The 23345-nt window shown below is 38.7% G+C and overlaps 1 protein-coding gene across 5 annotated transcripts in view; it reads right to left on the bottom strand.

Moving 5' to 3' along the window:
• LOC149219324 (uncharacterized) overlaps nt 1-23345 on the bottom strand; it is a 66433-nt gene that overhangs the window by 27828 nt on the left and 15260 nt on the right. For 2 of the 5 annotated variants that reach the window (XM_089382573.1, XM_089382572.1), the window contains exon 2: nt 8883-8982. The exons of the other annotated variants lie outside the window; for them this stretch is intronic. In XM_089382573.1, the coding sequence (XP_089238699.1) occupies nt 8883-8982 (100 nt within the window). The remainder of the gene's footprint in view (nt 1-8882; nt 8983-23345) is intronic. 5 annotated transcript variants of the gene reach the window in all.

Raw genomic sequence — 23345 nt, 5'->3', positions numbered from 1 at the left:
AATATATAGGGCAATGATTAGAGTGATTTCTCTTCTTTGATAACTGCTTGTGATGTATTTTTAATTTTTCTTACTTATTAGCTTATTTACTTATTATTGTGTTTATATATCATCAAACAGCGACCAAAACAAGAAGAACAAGAACACAGAATATAGGTTGCAAGCCATGGCCAAAACCTCTCCAATTGAGAGAAAAACCTGCAAATCTCTTCTCTTCCTTATAGATTCTTCAATTAACGAATTCCAAGACCTCTAGACCAACACTAATACCCTCCAAGACCAAGTTCAACCTTTTCAGATGATGTGCTTTCCTTGAACAAATCAAACATAGTTAAATCTCTTCCAGGAGCACAACTTCGACCCCCTACTGCAGAATTTCGGCCTCCACTACAAACTTGAAATTTTCGGCCTTCCAACAATTGATGTTGCCACACGTGTGAGCTTTGTTTAGCCTTCCAAGGCTTCCTCAGACCTTTGCTTGGCTTTCTATTCTTCTGGAGCTTGAGGATGGCTTCTTGTGACCTTCGCTTGACCTTCTTTCCTTCCATTCTTTAAGATCAAACTTGTAGAAGAAAACCCTAGATCTGCTACAAAAACCCTAGCCTTCCTTCGCACATGTGAGAGAGAAATAGCCCAAAAACAAGTCTCCTTTGTCCTCTTCCTTCTTCGTTGCCTTCTTCTTGTTCCTCCTTCGCTTGGATGATAAGAGATGTATGTGCTTCAAGGAGGTTGAGTTTCCTCCTTTATATAGGCTTCTTAAGGTGGATGTGGCTCCTCAAATCAGGCCAACTTACCAGCTGCCAGGTTGACTTGGTCTTGAAGGGTATTTGTGACATTTTTAAGGACAAAAATAATTTTCTTTACAAGTTACAATTTGCCCGATGGGGTCTTCAACTTATGACAATAACTCTTTTGACTTCTTGACCTAGGACCAACCCTAGAAGCACTCAATGGGTGCTTGACCTATAAAATAAAAGACCTTGAGCATGAAACCCATGTTCCAAAAATAATAATAATAATTTTCTTTCATTTTACAATTTGCAAGATTCAAAAGCACATTTCGTATTTATAAAGACCAAACCTAGTTACACATTTTTCAACATATGGTGCTAATGATATGAGTACCATGATCCACTAGAACCACCTCTCCTAACATTTGAGGCTGAATGGAGAAAACTCAAAATAGATGTCCATCCAAAAGAAGAATCGAAATAGACGCTAAAATAAGTGTTTTGTTGATGTCTAGGAGGAAGAACTCGCCAGTGTGGTCTGGTAGATATTATCTAGCGATTGGTCTATTTCTAATCTGAAGTTTGGTTTGGCAACATTGTTGGGGTCTTATGAAAGTATAAATAATGTCCTGTGTCTGCACTGATCTAGGGTCATCACTATCCATTTGTTGCTTGGTTCCCCTGGTCAGGAGCACCATAAAAAAGGAAGTGATCCATTGGGTGGGAGTTGGTCGAGGATGTGGATGTGGCTAGATGATAGAAGAGCAAAGACAAAGGGCCTCCTACATGTATTAGGCTAGGCATCTCTGGTTAAGGTACCTAAAGAAACTAACAAGTGTTTGTAGCTCTTTGAAAAGACAATGGAACCATCCTCGGATCTTGTAGTAAACCAAGCAACAGAAAATGAAGCGCTCGTCACTCTCAACTTCTTAGAGATGGCACAGGTGTCAGATCTTATCTAATGAGTCAATCTGATGGTCAATCTAACGGTCAAACTTAATCCACAATCTATGAGAGCCAACTTTGAACTAGCCCAAGCGGATCTGAAGAGTATGCATCTAATCGAAAAGTGTGTAATAGGGTTGAATAATGAATACATCCTTCATAATAATGAAGTGCTCAGCATAAAAAGCCATCTTCGTAGATAACCCACCCTAAGGGTTTCTCTAAGTGACCTTTACAAACTGTTTATAAATATCCTCTCTAATGATCATGTTCATCTCCTATCTCGTAGGTAAGGGTGGTCGAGTGCATCAAGGGAATATCTAAACAAACAGAGTCGGTCCATAATAATACCAAAAATGCTAGGAGATCTGAGAACCCAACATACCAATACCATGAGAAAATAGCAGAAATAGTTGATGCAATGGACTCTTATGAGAAATAGACCAAGTATGATATTAGTCCCATCCCTTTGTTGTCATTGGATCTTCGAATGCAGTGCAGAAGTAAGATGAGATCGAACATTGTCTCAAGTCAGAAGTTGTTACCTCTAAATATTCTAAGAAGGTAAGGAATGAGTCAGGATACCTTGACAGAACCCTTGGTTGTCAGGATGACAAGCTTGTGGGAGTGATGAGCTGATAAAAGCGCACAATCAAGAAGGGATAAGGATGCATTCAAGCCAGCAAGTCAAAGGTTGAACTAGGGTTTCTCTATCTAACATAAGGTGGGAAAAATGGGCTATAACAAATGTCGCCTAATGCATGAGGTCAAATGAGAAACTAATCGTTGAAATGCATTACAAAAAAGTGTCAAAATGCGAAGGAGTCAATACCAAAGGACCAAATCGAAGTCACATTGATACCCAAGTCTCAATCATATGATGATCATCCCCAAGGCAGGTATATTCATGCTTGCCAATAAAGAATAGCTTAACATGACTGCCAACCATACACTATGGATCCATGACATGAAATTCTAATACATGGCCACGAGACATACACAGTGGATCCATGCAACAAACTAAAAGATCACAGCCACCAACAAATATAGTGTGGATTTATGTCACAATATACATTAGCAAGACTATGGACACATAGAAGAGAGGTGCCCTAGAGTAGCCCTCAAAGTACATAAAATGATAAATAACTCTAACACAACTTGGGAAGGGTGGCATATAAGAGTGAAATGTCCTTATCCCAAGGTCTTCTACTCAACCCCACTCGTATGAATCTACAACATGTGAATAAATGAGTTAATGTCAAGCATGGTCGAAACCATTTGGTTTCCGATCAGTGAGGTATACCATTAACAAATATGAGGGAACTTGTTGTTGTATCTCATTTTTTGTAAGGGTTTCAAGAGGGTTGCTTTGAGCACCTCTGGCTTCAAAATAGAAAAATTAATCAGGTGGGCAAGTTTGGGGCCTAATGGTACAATAGAAGACTCAAACACCAAATCCTAGATCTATGGAATACTTGTCAAGCAAGAGTGGCGGGGTAAGGAAGTAAATTAACGAAGGAACAACTTTTCAGTTAAAGGTCGAGCAAGTTTCAGGGCAGATCATCATCCATCTCCACACAGCCGACCCCGGGAACAGTTCAGGGGGGTAACCTGCGTAGTAAATAGACCAACGCTACCCCCCGGAGTTGAATAGTCAAACAGGTGGATCTGCCGATCCAACAGCCCAGATTAATTCCAGGGGGTCACGGCAGGATCCTTCCCCCCACTCTTTCACCTGTCGGAGGAATGTGGGGACCACCGGCCACGTCGCAATCCCGTCAACACTGTTTTTCAAGTGAGCAATGAATGTAAAGGTAAAACGGTAATTTCTTCTCGCCCCCCAGGCTCTCGTCCATGTCATCTACCACCACCCAATAGTCTTCCGCCACGTGTTCCCCCGTGATGTCATTTGACGTCAGAGGACCGTTGCCCCCCCCCTCCGCCTATAAAAACCCTTCCCGCTTCAGATTTTTTTTGAATATGTTTCGTTTTCCTGTGCAACTCCTCCCACTGTTCCGTTGTTCTGCAACGTCATTGCTCACCAAGCTAATCCAAAACTCCCCTCCAACGTCGTTTTCAGTTATCACCCAGTCAATCAGGTAACCTATCGGTCTCCCCCACCTGCAGCTTGTTTCAATATTTGTTAAAAATGAAGAAAGCGGCCCCCAAGACCCCCAAAGCCCAGGAAGTCAAACCCTCCTCCATTGATGAACCACTAATGGACACGGAGGCACAGATTATGGACCCTCCTCCATTGACGAACCGCTAATGGACACGGAGGCATAGATTATGGACCCTCCTTGTGCTTACCATCTTTCGAACCTTCAGTTCGACCTGTATGGCCACCATGTCAGAGGAGAAGACCCACTCCGAGTAGTTGACTCAAGTCTATACTATCAAATTGCGCCCTCTGTGTTTTATTTCCCTGAGTTTATTTCTTGGTTAACCGCTGCATAATGTTGAAAATAATTGTTTTGTCTCTTCCACTGGAGCCAAAATCCTAGAGGTGACCCCAGAATTGATCCAAAAATCTCTGATTTACCCAAGCTCCACTGAACCCCAGCAATTCACAAAAACCACTCTAGTCTATAGTTATACTACCCGCTCCCAGCTGTTGAGCAATAGTCCTTTCTACAAATGGTCATGGCCCTGGCTTGCAATACTTGCCCATTGCTGATAGTTTCCCAATAATAATCTTTACAGAGTCTGTGCAGCCTATTATGTCTATAATTTCTCATATTTTTCGGGATGATAATGCCAATATGGCCAATAAAGCCTCCCTATGATTTATGAGGGAGATGATGCAGCCAGACCACCTGTTTGACATACCTTCTTACTTGGCCGAATCTGTAAAATTCCAATTGCGCCATTTTCCTACCATCTCCTACTTCATATACTATTCTCTGTTGTTTTATTTGTTGTGTACACCCATGTAGATGAGTTCGAGTTCCTAAGCCTCAGTCTGATGGCTCCAAACAAGTAGAGGAAGTATGTTTTTCACTGGGATGTTGCTGTTAGGAGGAGACCAGATAATGATGGTTATTCCCAATTCATATCTTCCTACATGGCCATTGCTTATAAAATTATTCACAATGTTTCCCCTCCAAGAATCCTCCCTTAGCAAAAAGCAATCCTTCAACTCAGCAAGGACACCAGGGTGGGAAACTGGTATCTGTTTGAGGATTACACAGAGATTAGGGTTTATGGGTGTGAGCTTCCTCCTTACCACTTGCCTTTGTTCATGCCAATGAGGATATTTGCCCTGGAATTCATTAGACAAAGCCTCAATGTGGACCATGTCCATTTTGTCCCTGCTAAAAAGGGGTACATGTTCAAGTTGGGCAAGCCTATAGGCCCCTTCATTGTTAACTCCAAACAGGCCTTTCAGGCAGCTGAGGAATTACTGAAACAAATGAATTTTGACATGGGAGATGTTTGGCATTATGATCCTCATGGTGTCATTGCAAAGAAAAGGGAAAGCATAAAGGCTTCAACTTATGATCATGAATGTAGACCTGAGATTGAATGGAAGGCTAATCTTGATTCATGGCCCATTAACACAGAGATGGAGATCGAGACTCCAGCAACAAAGGACAAGGCGCAGAAAAGGATCGTTGATGAAACAGGGGATGTGGAAATGGAAGATGTACAAACCAACAAAAAGGCCAAGACCCAAGAGACAAAAGAAGAAGAAATCGAGACTAGGTTGGTAGAGACAAAACCAGACCAACCAGGCTTCAAGGTGACTTTGGAAGACCCACTGCAAATTGTTGCCTCATCATCTTCAGAGGTAGCCATTTTGAGTTCAGCAAGAAGTGCAACTACAACTGAGCATAGTTGGCCGACTGGAAAGCAATTGAAGAAAGGAACAAGAAGATTAGGGAGGAGATGCAGTAGCAAATGGCATCCCATTCGGTCCCATACCAGACCAGACTTTTGGCTGCTATGGACCTGGAGAGAAATCAAATGAAATCATGGCTGCATCACCCATTAGCTCAGTCATTACCATCAGGCTCCCAGTTCAAAGCTTTGGATGTGTCTTTAGACTTGACAAGCATCCCTCTACCTGATAAGATCAACTTCCACAGGCAAGTGGGAGAAATGTTGTATAGTGAGCTGAATCAGAATGCTATGACTATAAGAAAAGTTGAAAAGTTGTTGGAGAAGGTTGCAACCAGACTGAAATAGGAAAGAGCTAACTCAAGAGCTCTACATATGCAGAATGAGAGCTTCAAGGAGTTGATTGTGAAGCTAGGAGTGAATCCAGAGGATAAAGCTACATTTGAGGCCCTTCTCCAAAGCTCACAAGCAGAGGTCCAAGAGTTAAGACACAAGCTAAAGATGCCAGCCAGCAAACATGTGTAGTCTAAGGAACTCGCATAAGTGGAGGAAGAGAAGGAAATCCTGGCAAAAGAGCTGATAGACAGGGATAATGAGATGGTGCCTCTCAAGCAGCGGGTAGCAGAACTTCAGCAAAGGACACTCACATTTGTGCAATGCTCATGCCTGAGAACCCTCAGAATCCCACAGAACAACTCACAAAGACCCTTACCGAGCTCCAACTCTCGGAAGGGGAACTTAAGAAGGTGCAGAAGGACTTAGACACTTCCTAGCGAGCCCTAGCACAAAAGGAAAAACAGCTCGAGACTGCCAAGACCAATGCAGAACTGATCAACAAGAACTTGCAGGCAGCTAATCAAGAGATCTTTGAGCTTAAAGACAGACTGAAAGGAAATATGTCCCTCTTACAAGCTAAACAATTGATCTAGGATGAGATAATAGTAGATATGAAGAACAACTGGGAACACATAACTCTGATGGATGAGCAAAGGATTGTGATCAAAGATTATGAGTTCTTCATCCTAGCTGTCAAAGAAGAAGGTGAAAAGAATGCCCAAACTGCCAAGAAATTTATCCAGTATGTGAATGAGAAGCCACTCAGTGAGTTGAGAGCTATAGATGTGGTGGATAGGGTGTCTACAATCATGGAGATCTCCAAAGTAATCCAGAAGGAGGCTAGAGTCAAAGTTGAAGAATGCCTGGAAGTAGTGCTAAAGGATGTGGCTACCTTTAACTCAGAATTTGAGGTGAGAGTTCTAGTTGGGCTGCCCAATTGTTGGGATTTCATGGGAGTACTAACCCCATGGGAACAATACAGTCAGATGTTGGTAGACGCCAAAAGCAAGGAAGGTTCATCCCACGAGAAGATTGCTACATTGAAGGGTAAAACCGTGGTAAACTACTTGAGAAGAGATTTTCAACTAATGGCATTGGTGAAGACCTTATTCCATCCCAAGTTGAACTATGCATGGCTTACTAGTCTTAAAATTGCCTATCAGTTGTTCTTTCACGCTCCTCTACTAAGTCCAGCACTATGGCAACGCTACGATCAATTCGTTAAACCTCGACAACTCCAGATCATCGATACAGCAACGCTGCCTCCTATACCAGCCCATCACCATTGAAGATATTGTTGATTGTGTCAATCATGACACTTTGCTATTCTATGTTTTATGTAAATATTTTATTTCAAAGAATCAATGCCAGTTAGTTAGGATCCGGCTAGTACAGTTGTGCCACTAAAGCACGCTGATATTTTTGTTATGATGATTCACTGCAAAATCAAGAAAGAATATTTTGTAAGGGGTGCTCTTCCTGAGGCCCTATAAAAACAGTTTATGATACAGAACGAAGGGTTCCGAATTTTGTTTCAAGAGGGAAGCTCTGCAAATTGTGAATGAAATGTATGCCCTATTGAAGATTAATGAAAGCTTTTGGTGATTCCGGCTCACATGAGATTGTAGTATGTATTTTCTTTTGTATTTGTTCCATATACCATCACTCTTCTTCTCAGATTACATGTAATAGTAGTTGTTGGATATGTTTTTATGAATTCATAGATTCATCTACGTCTAATGTTGATCTAAGATGCATGTGACTGATAAAAATTAATATCCTTAATATGCGCTCCATGTAACTTAGCACATCATTTGAATGTTTCTCTCATCTGTTTCATGTTGAAGTCTGATGCACGGGATTCTTAAATAAGCCCTGTGTGTTGGGTTTTCATTCCTTCATAATTCTTCCCTCCAATATACTACAATGACTGATAAAACTACATGCTCATGTAATGTTGGCCACTGGAACTAGACCTTAATGCTTCTATGAGTATTATTTTGCAGCCATATTTGTATTTCTCGTCTTAAAGAAGATTTTGAACCAATCCTCAAGTTAAATATTGAGTGTAAGTGAATAATTCAAGCATATCCTATAAGCACTCATCAAGATGTCCTAGGCACTGGTCTCTATTCAACCCAGGGGTTGTCTCTAGGAGCTACAACAAAACTCACCAATGAGGAAAATGGACCCCAATGTACCTAGCACAACCTACGAAGTGTGAATAAATGTGTTGACGTCAAACACTTGTGCATTCAATCGATCAGGAGCCAATGAGGTAAACTCACTGTCGATTATGAGGAAGCTTGCCACTAAGGTCTACAAGCTCCAAGGTACTATTGGTTCCTACATCAAACCCTTGGATCATGAGCTAAAGTCGACAAGAGAAGATCCGTCGAAGGAGGGCATTAATGTATCCAGCATCAATCGACATAGAATAGACCAAGAGATGATGTAAATGGATGAAGTCATGAGGTACAACTAACACAGAGTGGCCGACACAAAAGGACAACAATGACTGCAAATGGACGACTAAGGTTTAGACTTCCCACGAACTTGTAACAGCACGACACAAAAGTGACTTGTGTTAAGAATGACAACAATAATTATGTAAAAGTGTTTTTTTACCTTAATTAGACGCTTGTATAATGATAGGAAGTTATGTAACGATGTCTTCCTATTAAAATGATGTTGCCCAAGAGGTGTAATGTAATCTAGAGTCATTGTCAGCTTGATTAATAAAGAATTCCAATCCCTGGCCCCGTGGAGGTTTCCTTAACACATTGTCAAGGTTTTACCACGTAAAATTCATGTCTATTCGTTTGAATTTAATTTTATTTCTTGTGTGCATTTTCTTTCTTCTTTATTAAGTTTACGAGCTAAAATATCAACAACTTGGCAACATTGACTAATGAGAAAAATGTGATATTGTACAACAACGGAGGCATTGAAGCCTACTCCATAATGACTAGAAGACTAACCAACTAAAGGAGTAAACTAACTCATAAGCCTTACACAACAGAACCACACCTGAAACCCTCACATATCGGTGAAGTTTGCAGACCCTGTGGATAGCTCCAGACCATGCTTTAGTCCAAAGATCCCACTCCAAGCTTCCTAGTCCAATTCCCTAACACAAGCACCACCAAACAAGCAAGTTAGCATGCAATAGCAATAATCAAACCACATATATATATGAAAGAACATGAGATATGCAAGAGAGAATTCACATTCACTTTCATTAATCAAAATGACGAAAGTACATTATACCTCGGTGTACCAACGAAGACCTCCTTGATCCTTAGCACAACCCATTCCTTGACTTACTATAAGATTGGGCTCACCTCCTATGCAAGAGAAGTTCTAGTAGAAATCCACTAGCATTACTGAGCTATATTCTCTCTCCCTCTCCTCTTGATAGGGTCCTCTATATATAGGCTTTCTCCCAAACTCAGGAGGATGTATCTAGACACCTAGGGCCATCAGAAGTTAGGAAGCTTCCTCAATAATTGACCCCCATCCAACCCAAAAATAAGTGGGTTAAGTTGATCTCCTTGGAAGTGACCTATTCTAGAAATTTTCCCTCCATCAATCCCATGCCAAAGGCAGGTAGGGCACCCAGGTGTCAGGTTGTCCCAATGCAAGGGAGCAATGGGTGTCAAGATAACAAGCCTGTGGAAGCGATGGGCTAATAAAAGTACACAGTCAAGAAGGGATAACGATGCATTCAGGCCAACAAGCCAGGAGGTTGAACCAAGGTTTCTCTACCCGAAATAAGGTGGGGAAAATGGGCTATAACAGAAAGGTCGAGTACCAAAGTCTGTGAGGATGATGAGCTGAGGGACTACCTACTTGCATCTAATGATGTAGCAAAGGAGGATGATATTTACTCTCTCTACTGAAGAACAATCATACTCTAATAAACCAGGTCCCCAAACCTTAAAACCATATAAAATTGTGGGTCAAACAGGGGTGTCCATGAGCAACATCTTGGATAATATGCCTTGAAAATGGTTTCAAAACACTTCCTTTCTAGAATTTTGGGAAATTTTTGTTTGGAAACATCATAGAAGGGACAATAACCTCTTTTGTTGATTCAAGTCCTCATGGTTGATTCGTTGATCCCCATCTTCAAATCTAAATACCATATCACGAAACTCAATTTCCACTGTAGATCACTTTGGGATAGCAAAGAAATCTATTCTACGTTTATAGATATGAAATGGACTCAAATCAAGTGTAAACAAATGTGAATCTATTTCAAATCTATAACACCAAAGTCATAGATTTAGATGTAAAATCAACCAAAATTAGAGGCAGAGACTCAATTAAAAAGATTATGACTGGTGCCTTCACTCCTATGAACATGGAGTGAAAAAAAGAAAGTTTAATGGGCAAGAGATCTACCCAAGGCCAACCAATTCATTAAACTCTTGTAATAAAAAATTGAACATACAAGTAAACAAGCATTGACCACCAACAATGAAGCTACCTTTCTTTCCAAAGTTGCAAGTACAAAGCCTAAATACAAAAGCCTCACATTGAGAACTTTGAAAGAGATGAATTGTCTGCCCTTAATGCTTTACTTACAACAAGTACAAGGAAACCATCAAGCGTACCTTAAGTGGGATACCTCTAATAAACACTCGTCGAAAAGCTCAATAGCATCAATGCAAAAAGAAAAGAATCAAAGAAGAAGATGACTCAAGCCCATAACCAATTCAAAACAATGTTATTGAAACCAATAAAACTAAATAATTCAATTGGTTGGAGGCAAAACCAGTTCAACCAAGTGCTCTAAACTATTTTCGGTTGGTCTCGTACCAAACTGGGCAATTCCATACTAGAACTGATCTTAAAGCACCGATCTAGCCAGTTTCGAACAGTATCCTATGGTGCAACAAAGGACCATTGAAACCTCATTTAAAAAATAAAGCAACAATATAATAAGTCATTTGCAAGCATAAAACTTAACCCTAGGAACCTACTAACGCTATTTAAAGAGACCCCCAACCCTCCAATTCACTCACCCTGGTAATTAATGGTAAGGTTAAATTCTTAAAGTAAAAGGATGAAAATGATGTTTCAGGATGTTTGAGACAGGTTCAAATGTTTGAGAATACTTCGAACCTCAATGGGTTTCATACAAAGAAAGTAGAATTTTAGATCCCATTAACAATATAGCAGACTTAACAAATTTCAAGATTTTAAGATTCGCAGGATTGCAACATTTCCATTGGATTTTGCCATGTATGAGGGTATGGAATTAGCATTTAATCAAGATCATCAAGTTCTTTATGTACCTCGATGTTGGTGTCATTGATTATTGAACTCCTTTGTCATGACCCTAGTAAAAATGTATCCATCATTTAAACAAAATCAAAGATTTGACATGTTAATCTTTTATATCATATTTTAATGCTTAGAGGGTGATACTGATGAGGAGGATCCCAATGTAGGCAACATTTTTGATGATTTATAGTTATTTATAGTAGCATCATATTTTTTGGACTCTAGAGGCCATTTAGAGACTGTTGGTTTATGTATTTTTGGTTCAAAGAAGGATAACACTCCTTGTTCTTTTGATTATATGCACCCTTGCTATATATATGAGAAATTATGCATATTTGTGTATAATGGTTTGGATTCATATGGATTGAAATGAATATATATGTTCTTTTACAAAATTTGAATGTTTTTTGTATTTTTTTGTAAACCAATTTTTTTGCTGTTTTTTCCCCTTTCTTTCATGCTTCAGTCCAATTCACATTTTTGGGGTCGATCAGTTCAATGACCAGTGCAATTCTAATAACAATGATTCAAAACAATGACCCTCTCACCTTGCCTTTATAGGAGAAACAAAGCCTCATACATGGTAAATTCCCTAGCATTGAATATAATGCAAAACCCAAGCTAGTGATCTCCTCAAATTGGATGCATTTAATTGATGATAATAACAACGCAACAGAATGTGAACAATCTAAGTGGGTGCCACTCTCCTAGCAAGAAAATAAAGCATGAGTAGGTAGAATAGTCAATTGTAGCCACCTCATCTAGGACACACTCGTCCTAGCCACCTTAACTCCACATTCAAGTGCACTTGATCATCAAACTCAACCGCAACCAATATTATCAAAACTGAACCAATTGACCCAAAAACTGTAACTAGAAATAAAAGGTATTCCCACTTTTTCAAAACTTGTTTTTTAGGTAACTTTGTACTTTTAGAAAGTCCATATTTTCATAAATTGATCAATTTTCAAAACCCCTTATTGAGAAAGGCATGGATGTCAATTTTGAGGATGATCATAGATAATTCCCTTCTCTACTTTTCTACCTTTTTCAAATTGATCATACCTTTTTTAGATATACTTTATGGAAGACAACATGGGTGCTAATTTCAACAGCACTCTGGAGAGCGTGCAATTTTGTGCCTTTTGCTTTTATCTAAAAATACTAGGTTCCCTATATCCCCCTTCTAGTAGTGACAATATGATATAATTTTATCAGTGTTCAATAGGTGACCAAAAGTCGGTCAAAGGGACTACTAAATACACATCAAACTCAATACACAAGTGGGAGTGCAATTGCATATCCTATAAAACAAATCTAATTTATAGAATCAAATGAATAAGACCTAAAGTCTATCATCCAATAGCGAGATACAAAGTTGGGGGATCATACAGAAAAAGAAGAAAGAAAAAAAATACCTATGGAGAACTTGAAAACCTAGGAGAGTGTCTCAAATGAAGATGCCAAGAAAGAGTGCTCAAGGTTTCCTAGTGTCATCACCCACAAATGATGAGGAGGATGATGAAGAGAAGTTGTAATTCCCTGAGTCAATGCTCATAATAGTCCTCTCATACCATCTGAGACATAGGCAAAGAAACTCCAAATTGTATACCATCCATATGCACTGGAGTTGACTAATCTAGAAAAGTGGGTTTGTGGCACATCTTGATTCCTAGAAAATGTTGCCTTCAACTAAGATCTAGAGGAAGAGGCATGTCTAATGTGGCAAAAAGACTTGTCCCTAATCTGAACACAACACAATCGCAAGGGCCTTGTAGCTAGAGGTTTGATGTCTCCTTGTGATCCCGCGAATCTAGAAATTGAGGTGTAGTTGCTCTCTACCTATCTCTTGGTGTCTCTATGTGTAAGCACCAATAAGGAGGGCATCATCCTAGTGTTGTCTAGTGGTGAGGATGGTCCAAGCAAAGAGATAAGTCAAGGGCCTCCCTCATGTATAAGGTCAAGCAACGTTGATCCAAATATTTCAAGAAAATGAGGAAGGAGTTATGGGATTACCTAAAAAGGCAATGATATTGATCTCAAATGTTGTAATAGATGGAGTGCCTAAAGATGAAATGCTCCTCTATCTTGGTCTCCTATAAATGGCAAAGTAGGAAAATCCTCTCTGCTCATGAAATATGGTGATCAACTTCCATTGGAAGCCAATGTGAAAAAACCCTGAACTACCCAAGAGGGATTCTAAGTGCATGCCTCCAATCTCAATTTTCAAAAGATTTTGTGCACTTCTTGAGATCATCCCTTTGACTTATCCAACATGAATTAAGCCTATTAGAGGTAACTTTTAGTGTTTTTCTATGTGGTGACATGGCATGCTTTTCTCCTTTTCTATCTTCTATCAAATTGGGCATGCATGTAGGCTATCTTTTGCAGGAGAATGACACCCCCACTTATGGTACTTCAAATAGTTTTTGGTGTTTTTCACTGTATGGAAAAGGTATTATTTCTTCCATTTTGAGGATGCTTTCTAAAGCAAATAACACCATTATTCTTTATTCTCCTCTCTTCTACTCATCTTCTCTTGGCTATAAATAAGAGTAAAAGAAAAGAACACAATCTTTTTATCTTCTTGCTTCCATTATTCTCATGAGAGATCTAGTTGTCAAGACCAAGTGCTTGAGAACATTGTATTAGCCGAATATTTCATTCCAATATCGTGATTATATTTGTCCCATTTAAAGAAGGGAGATTGGAGTTTAAAGACCTTTTGCTGTGTTGATGTGTTCCTACCTAGTATAACTTATGTAGTGTCCATGGAGTCTAAGCAATAAAGTTTAAAGCATCATCCTTTCACTGACCAATTAATCGCTATTGGTGCTTAGTAAGCATTTCTTCCACTTGTCTACGAATCTTGCTATCATTTCTAGTTCCTTTCAATTTTGGGTAGGTAGAATTCATACAATTTTATTTATTGTATTCACGTTCTTTCAATTTGATTTAATAACTCCATATAAAGAATGGAGCACCAATCAATCTATTTAATCAAATTAAAAGCATTAATCAAGGCAAATTTAACCAATATCTTTGCAACCAGTGAATAAATTAGCTAGGAAGTGAAGGGGTTACTGACTATCAACCATCAAAAATTGATTGAAAGCATTTCCTTGGCTTCTTTTGCAGATTCAACTCACTAATGTGCAACTTTTTGTTGCATAAGTAGGGGTAAATAGTCATTACTTAATGAAATTTCCAGTGTCTATTGCATTTATCATTAATTGATGTTTCTAGCTTGCCACCCTAACAATTTCAATTGCTGATTTTGCTGATTTTCAATTAAAATTGTACCGAACAATAGCTATTTTATCCATCTTCAAGGTTAAATAAGACCCATGCATTTCATAGACAAAACTTAAATCACTTAGGAAAACCCTCCTTTGTGGTTGGCAAAGCACTAACTTGGTGAGAGAAGGATTAGAGTGAGGTGACATAGGCTCCTGATCTTATAGTTATCCAAACTCCTCTTAGGTTTCATGTTGAAAATATCCAAGTGATAACACAGCCCATGGTGTATTACATTTCGTTTATATTTCTTTTGTAGCAATGATCCACTATAGTTGTTCCTTGCAATTATTGTTTGGATCTATGTTGCATGAAACTTCTAGGAACCCGACATTTTGGGCCGTACCCATACCCGAAACTCCAAAACTTGACCGAAACTCGATCATCTTGTAATCATCTATGAGAGTTGATATAGACTTGGTTTTCCTTCTAAATTGTCATCTATGGGTCTTATTTCCCTTTTTTCTTGCAAGATAATGTGTTAATCACTTATTTATAAATTTCTTTATATATATATGTGTGTGTGTGTGTGTGTGAGACGTTTTAGCTGACGTTTCCATTTTTGGGAGGTGACATTTCTAAACGTACCCATTTCGGAAACTCCGAAGTGTTTCAGCAGTTCATGCAACTTAGGTTTGGATAATATGAACCTAACTTTGACACCTAGCCTTGCATCACCACGTGCTATTCTCATTTCTAAATATTATAGAAATATCCATTCTATCTAGAGATGTTATTATTCCCGCAACTCTGCTTGCCAAGATGGGGTACAATTTGCATATAGACACGAGGAAAATATTTATTATGCTTGCTTTATGTCCACAAAGGACACTAGATTCTGATTCGTCATCAATTCCTTCCTCTGCTCAATATGATTTCTTGTCAATTGGATCGTCAGAGAAACCATAAAATACTTAAATTTCTCCAAAATTTTCTTTTTGCCATTCATGAGTTGGACCTACAATGCCAAACTGTCATAATTCTTGCATAATCCATCATGAGTAGCCAAAGTTAACTTGTGTGACTTTCCTTTCACAATGGTGTTGACCTTTAACATCGAAGCAATGGTTATCAACATGGTTCACAATCATGTTATGATCCTCAAACCTACCTAATCTATAGTTCTATTTCAAACACCAACCATGAATAGCGATTCATGGTTTTGACCAAGTGACCAGCCGATAAGATTTGTTTATAAATTCAATTTATTCATAAGTTTCAACCCAGGAAAAACTAGATCCCCTTATTTATAACTATTATTTTTGTATTATACAAAGAAATCTTATTTGCTCAACTACACATTGTGAATTGTTATTCACATGCTCTAACTTCAATTTACATGCCTCATAATGCCTTACCTCACATAAATTCTTCATTTTGTGAACTAAAATTCCATAGCTTCAATCTCCTATGAATATGATCCCATGATACTTTAAATATTTATGATTTCATAGATTCCTTGAAACACACACTATTATGCTAAAAAGTTTCAAACATAATACTTAATCTTTATTCAATATTTGAAGAGGAAATACAAAAGAAACATCTCATAAGAAAGGTAGAGATCAGTGGCAACCACTATGACATAACTAGAAGGCACATGTGATTGAATTAATTTCTTAAATCACTTTAATTGACCAGTACCACAAAAACACACTCTAAATAAAGTGCACTATAAAACAATCATTATACAATGCATACTCTATAACTCATTATCCTTCTAAAAATTAGACCAAATGAACCAAAGTCCTATTAGGTTGGTCTAGCAAAATTTATTTGTGTTGTATAAGCCTAGATAAGCATTGAGGCTTGGGTGTATTCCATGCTTCCTTTCCCACGAAGAAAGCCTAACAAGAAGAAGAGCATCCATATCTTCTTAAGAATCAACCAATTAAAATCTTTGCATACAAGCTATTAAGCTTTCAAGAGCTCATCAACCCTCCAATCCCAGAGAGTTTCCCTTTCATCTACATAATTGGCCAAGTAGATGTTGGCTAAGTGCAACATGCGAACACCAAGATTGAGCAAAATCTACACCAATTGCTAAGAAGGGTCCATGCCCTAATTCACGATGGCAGTAACAAGCTAGGAGGCATCAATAATTCTTATGCCTTCTCTTCCTTAACCATACAAGAAGTAAATCTGACCACATTTGGCCAAATAAAATTCAAAGCATTCATTAATAGAAAACCAGTGATCTTTTTGTTAATTGGGTCAAACCAGGGGGGTTGAGAGGAGAGTAATCCTCCCCACCCATGATCAATTCTTGTAAGTGATACATTGAGCTCTTGATGAGTATATAGCGGTATTGGCCTTGAGCCCTGAAGAATCTAGTCTACACTAGGAATCATCCTTGAAATGAGGGAAAGTGCTTAGTTGGTTTCTCCTTAATATGTATCCTAAAGAAAGAAAAAAATGATTCTGACAATTTGCAAGCAAAAAGTAATTATAACTATTATATATGTAGAGCGAGAGAACCAGTCAATTGGGGTTATCTCTGGTGGTTGTGTGCAATGATTATTATCCTCCCTACCCAAGTTCAAATCCCCACTAGTGACATGTTAAACTTTGATGCCAAGATGAATAGTGTTGTAATGGCTTAGAGCCTGAGAAAATCACTCTTAAGTGAGCATAACTATTAGATGGCCTAGTACCAACAACCTCACTCTTCCCTACAGTCTATGATAAGATAAGATAAGATAAATTTATTAATGCCCAACAAATGACCACAAAAGTAGGTCAACGGGACTAGAGGATACATCCAATAAGTGTACAATGTCGGAGTGCAAATGCCACTCCTAGAAAAGCTAAATCTAATACAAAAAAATATATGCAAAATGAGGTAATGAAAAATACAAACAATAGGATATCTTCATGAACATGAACATGTATAAAACCGTATGAGTGGCCCAGTGAAAATCCCATGGAGTGTGAGAGTTGAACCTGAGGTCCATGATGTCAAGAATGCCCTAGTCTGATAACCAATGGCGAGGAGTGTTGATTTTTCAAACTGAATCTAATCTTCTAAATTGATAATTACTTTCCAATGATTTCTTTTACCAAGTTCACTTATGTCACATACATCATTAAGCAATTATACATAGAAAATCTCAACAATAATGCAATAATGACAGTAGGATCATAAAGAGGCAGTCAAGCACACAAAGAGACACAAATTTTTCACTTGGGAAACCCAAACTGGGGAGAAAACCTAGCAATATTTTATAGAAGAAATTCATCAATTCAGCAAAGTTATAATCTGGTCTTCATAAGTCAAATTAGGTCACACAGACCACAGAAATCCTCAATGTAGGCAACATATCTGGTCTTAGCCCCTTCAACTCACAAGGTTGAGGCTCTTGGCCTCCTCTAAGGCTTCGGCCCTCCACAAAAAATACGTTCTCGGTCCTTATAGGGCTTTGGCCCTTCTACATAAATGGGTTATGCAAATCTAAGGCCATTCAGCCTCCTACAAATAGAACCTCGACCTTCTTCAATAGCAGACAGAGAAACATCTTCATGGCTTGCCCTTTCCTCGTCCAGCAGAGAAGTATACTTGTCCTCCTTTCATGCACAGAAAACAGAACCCTTCTAACAAATCCTTTCTATCTAATCTGTGGCTTCCTTCTCTTGCTATTCTTCACATGTGAGAGAGAGAATATGAGTTGTGTGTGTGTTGAAATGAGGAGGGCTAATGCCCTTTTATAGTGAATTTGGTTGCCCCAAGGGACACATCCTTTCGTTGGGCTGACTTGAACTTAATTGGCTGCCCTGAACAATTTAATTCAAATTTTAATTTTAATTTGCCTCCTTTTATTTCTTTCATGGGTCGACTTGAATACCAATCACATCTACCAAAATTCAACACTCCCTCTTGGCTAGGGAAGTATTCAACTTTGACTTTCTCAGATGTCTTCTTGTTGAACAATTTCTCCATCCAAAGAAAAAGATTGAATGAATTTGCTATGTTAATGTATCCATCCACTTCATGTTCTAATCTAGAACCATGTGGAATGCATTATGCAAAGGATCTAGTCACCCACTAACCAAAACCCTTTAGAAATATGGTTAGAACCTTCTGACTAGGGTCAACAAGACTAGTCCTGGGTCACCAACTCAACAAGTCATCACTTCAAGCAAGGTCAATACTTTTGACCAAAAAAATGGTGAAACCCTAGGCCAATTAACATTCTTGCAAGCCAATTTAATGGTAAAAAACTTGCCCGATGATAAAGGCACTCACTCTACCCGCTAGCCAAGTACCTATTGGCAATATGGTTAGAACCTTCTGACTGGAGGAGCACTCTGGGCCCTAATGCTCTTTGGCCAATCTCCCTAGCCACATTACATGGCTCTTGGTCAACACCCTTGACCTAGGGAGAATATCTACCCATTGATGCTACAACATCAACACTCCCTCTAACTGAAGGATACATTCTCAACCACTCCATCTTGTCCCTAAAGTAAACAAACTTCATTCTGGGACAAAGGCTTTGTGAGAATGTCAACAACCTACTCGTCTGTAGAAATATATTGGAGCCATACTACTTAATTATGTAACATGTCTCAGTACTTGATCTCAATGCGCTTTTACTTGTCATCATGGTTGTCTCCAGCACCTGATCAAACAATCTCGCAAGCAACTTCTAAAGTCACGCTACCTCACAACGCACCAAACTAGTTGCAATATACTCAACCTCTACAGTGTTGAGTGCGACAGATGTTTGCTTCCTACTCATTCAGGATATCATAGCAGAATCCAAACTGAAGCAACATCCTAATGTGCTCTTCTTGTCTTTTGCACTCTCTGCTCAATTTGAATATGTATATCCCTGCAGTTGTACATCATCATTTGAGACATATCTCGATCCATATCCAATTGTACCATATCAATACCTCAGCACATGTTGTGCTGCATGCTCTGCTCAACCATAAATTGATCAGCTTCCTTCACTGGATCCATCACCAAAGCTACTTTCCGGTCACCCTGACTAGGTGCTCCCTTTGACACTGAAACAGATTCTGTCGTGGCAATCATGGTTGCTCCCTCTGCCACTGTTGCTTTCTTCATCAATTGTCTGGCATGGTCCACTCGTGTGAAATTTTATCTATTGCAGCTACTAGAGATTATTCTTCTAACTCATAAATTAATTTACAATTTATTTACTACAAGTCTACAACAAATAACGAATAAAATCACAGCTACAATTTTCACCATAAAAATATTGCGGAAAATAAAATACTGGAAACTAAGAAATTTTAGCACACACAATAAAATTGACAGTTATTTTTGGACAATTATCCCCCGAAAAATCCAACTTGGGAAAATCGGTGCAGCAGATGAGGATTTTATTATTAATGTTCAGCAGCAATTATGAGTACAATAATTTAGATGCCCAATTGGCAATCTAATCTTAAGAAAACATTGGCAAAATTATTGTGAGAATTTTCTCTCACCCCACAGCTATTTTCTGCCTCCGAAATAGCATCCCCAACCTCTGCGCTGAGATGTCAGCGTCAACCTCTGCGCTGAGATGCCAGCATCAGCCTCTGCGCGGTCCCTACGTTGGCCCTCTAAAAATTTCGGCCTTCCTTCCTTCGACTCTTTCGGGAACTGAAAACTTTCTCTCTGAATGTTGTTGCTCTCCTCTTCCACCTATTACTCACCCTCTGGCTCTATCTTCTCTGTTGAGTTGCTGCTACTGAGAAAATCGAATTGCCTGGGCAACTGAGTATTTGCAGTGGATGATCTCCATCACCACGTCAACTTTCTTTTATAATCCATTGTTGAAGCACCAATGGCCAAGATTAAAACTTCATCAATGGCTCAGATCATTTTTGGGTCAATCCGTATGAGTTTCTAGAAGATTCACACCTTATCTCAATTAATGTTGATTAATTAACCATATTCCCTAAGTTTAGACTTAGGAAATATTTAAAATTGGTTAATAATCTAATTGAAACACCTCTAGGCAAAATTTCCAAAAACAATTTCTGGGTTTTGGAGATCTCATGTATTCTAGCCTCTCCACAAAATTTCGTGGCTAGAACACATCCGATGCTACAAAAACTAACAACTCATAGAAGGCATACTTCTCTTATAGACCTCCCGTCTCTGAGCATATAGTTTGACAATCTTACAGTCCATCATCTGAAGGATCTCAATATTATACTTCCCTTGAGCAAGGAAGTAATGCATCAAATCTAGATCCTTCATCTTGAACTCAAAGGACAACTCCCTCTAACACTAAAGTAGGCCTTGATTTCTCCTTCCATCAAGGAAGCAAATCCTCCTACCACTGTTGCTCCCTCTGTCACATGAGTCCTTTTGCTTCTGTAAAAAACAAGTCATATAATAATAAGATTAACCAAGACTCATCAAATATACATCAATCTGAAAATACCATGCCTAAGGGTTCGTACAAAGCTTTCTTCAGTCTCCAAACATGAGATTCCCTCTCATGTACCACAAAATCCTGAGGTAGCTCTATGTACACTTCTTCCTCAATTACTCCATTGAGGAAAGTGGTCTTTACATCCATCTAAGATTCTAATGTAACCTCCAATCCATAATAGAAGCAATAAAAATAATAATTCTAATAGAAGTGTACCTGGCAACTGGAGCAAATGTATTTTCATAGTCCTCTCCCTCTTTATGTGAGAACCCTCTTTCCATGAATCTTGCTTTTTACTTCTCTATGTTGCCAACTACCGTATGCTTGATATTGTAGATCCACTTGGAAGTCACCACTGACTTCCCTTCAGGTCTCGGCACAATTTCCTCCATCATGCCATCCTTCAAACTTGCTAGATTACCTACTCCCTCTGAACTAGGAGCTCTTCTAGTCATCTAGCACGGTTCTAGATGTCAGTACAATTTCTCCCTCTTGAACACAAATTAGTCTAGTTGAGTTTATGCTCGATCCTAGGAGAATCCTCTTGCCACAAACTTTGTTTCGTTCTTCTTGATGCTTCCATCTATTGCCAGAGCTTTAGCAACCTTCACAATGTATCTGCAGCCCTCACTAGGAGGTCACAGAAGAAATGATTATAACCAAGCAAAAGATACAAACACAAGAGACTGACCCAAAAATAAAGCAATAATCAAGGAAGAAAGATATAAAGTACTTATCTTTTGATCTGAGGATTATAGGGAATTGTCAACTCCCTCTTGATCCTTGCCTTCATGCAGAAATCATTGAAATCCATCTGCAAACTCATCATCCTCATCCTCATCCTCATCATCATCATGTTGCTTTCCTTTTCTTCCTTGCATGAGCTAGGGTTTCTTTGTCTAGCTCTAGGGTTTTATCCACAAACCCTAGGGTTTTTCTAAATCATAACCTTCAACATTTTCCTAGGGTTTACATACCCTAAGTCTACAAGCTCTTCCAAGAAGGGGTCATCTTTAGCACAAGAGTTATGACTTTTCTTGCTTTATATGAGAGAGCCTTTCTCCTCAACTCCCTTTGGCTCTGGAGTAACTTTCAATATGATCTGGCAAAACCCTAGCAACATATCTCAGCCAATACAATTTTTAACTTCAACAACATGTACAAGGCATCTTCTTACACATACATGAGCAACACTCTTGATTTTGTCTCTTTCTAAACAGATTTCAACTTTGTCCTTGAAGTTGCCCAACCAGGCCTAAACGGGAGCCCTTGTCTAAGATTAAACTTGACCCTGCTACTTCGATTTCTAGAGTTATGTTCAGCCCTTCCAACAAAGACAAAATATTGCAGGTTGAGCCATATTTACAAATCTCCAATATAACATGCTTCATGAAAGTAAGATGTCTTCATCAAAGAGGGAATATGGCATTCCAATGTCCTCCATAAAAAAAAAATCATTAACAACCTCCAAGTTTCTCCTTGCAAATTTTCAAATTATGAAATTAATTCCTTGCTTGAACTCAAACATTGTTGAAGCTTTACCTCTTCAAACATTGTCTTGTTGGCCTTCCTCAACCCTCAGGCACTTCGGACATGTGTTTTCTAAGGTCTAAGGCCTCTCGGCCCCTCTTAGGTTTACAGCATAGCCACAGGCTAGCTGCATTCCTCCTCTATGATTCTATCCACGGGATTTATTCACAGAATAGAGGTTCCGTCCCTCTTCTAAAGCATAAAAAAAAGTCTATTTTCTTAACAAAATTCGGTTGTCCTTCTTCAGTGGATACAAAACAATCTTCCCTTGAACATCAGCCTCATCTTAGACAATTAACTCGGCTTCTTTTATTCCTAAGACAGAGTCAAAACCTTCTTTAACTTATCTGCTCTTATTTCAATCTTGTTGATTTGAGGTTTCCTACACTGAACTAGGGCTACAGAACTTTGACTAGGACTTCAGACCTCCTTTTTAATTACAATAGGACTTGGATGAGGGCTTTAAACAGAGTTTGGACTAGGGCTTTGAATATCAACCAGAACTTCATTAGGATTGGATTTTGAATAGTTGTGGAAGAACAAACCCTTGGGGAGTAACTCGAAACAAGTTGGCTTCAAACTTAGCTACTCTCTCACCTAGCCTCTGGTACCATGTTCATTTTTCAAAGAAAATATGATCTTTTAAACTGATAATTACTTTCTAATGATTTATTTTACCAAGTTCACTTATGTCACGTACATCACTAAGCAATTATACATAGAAAATCTCAACAGTAATGCAATAATGATAGTAAGACTAGGACCATAAAGAGACAGCCAAGCACACAAAGAGACAAAATTTTCACCTGGGAAACCCAAACTCGAGAGAAAACCCAACAATCTTTTCTGAGAGAAATTCTTCAATTCAACAAAGTTATGATCGGATACTCACAAGTCAAATTAGGTCAAACAAACCACAAATCCTCAATCTAGGCAGAATATTTGGTCTCGATCCCTTCAAATTACAAGGCTGAGGCTC

Source organism: Pinus tabuliformis, chromosome Q (assembly GCF_031772625.1).
Source record: "Pinus tabuliformis cultivar Carrire ecotype Pingquan chromosome Q, CPIR1, whole genome shotgun sequence".
Taxonomy (NCBI): domain Eukaryota; kingdom Viridiplantae; phylum Streptophyta; class Pinopsida; order Pinales; family Pinaceae; genus Pinus; species Pinus tabuliformis.
Note: the sequence above shows the minus strand (reverse complement) of the source record. Positions and strands in the feature narration are given on the sequence as shown.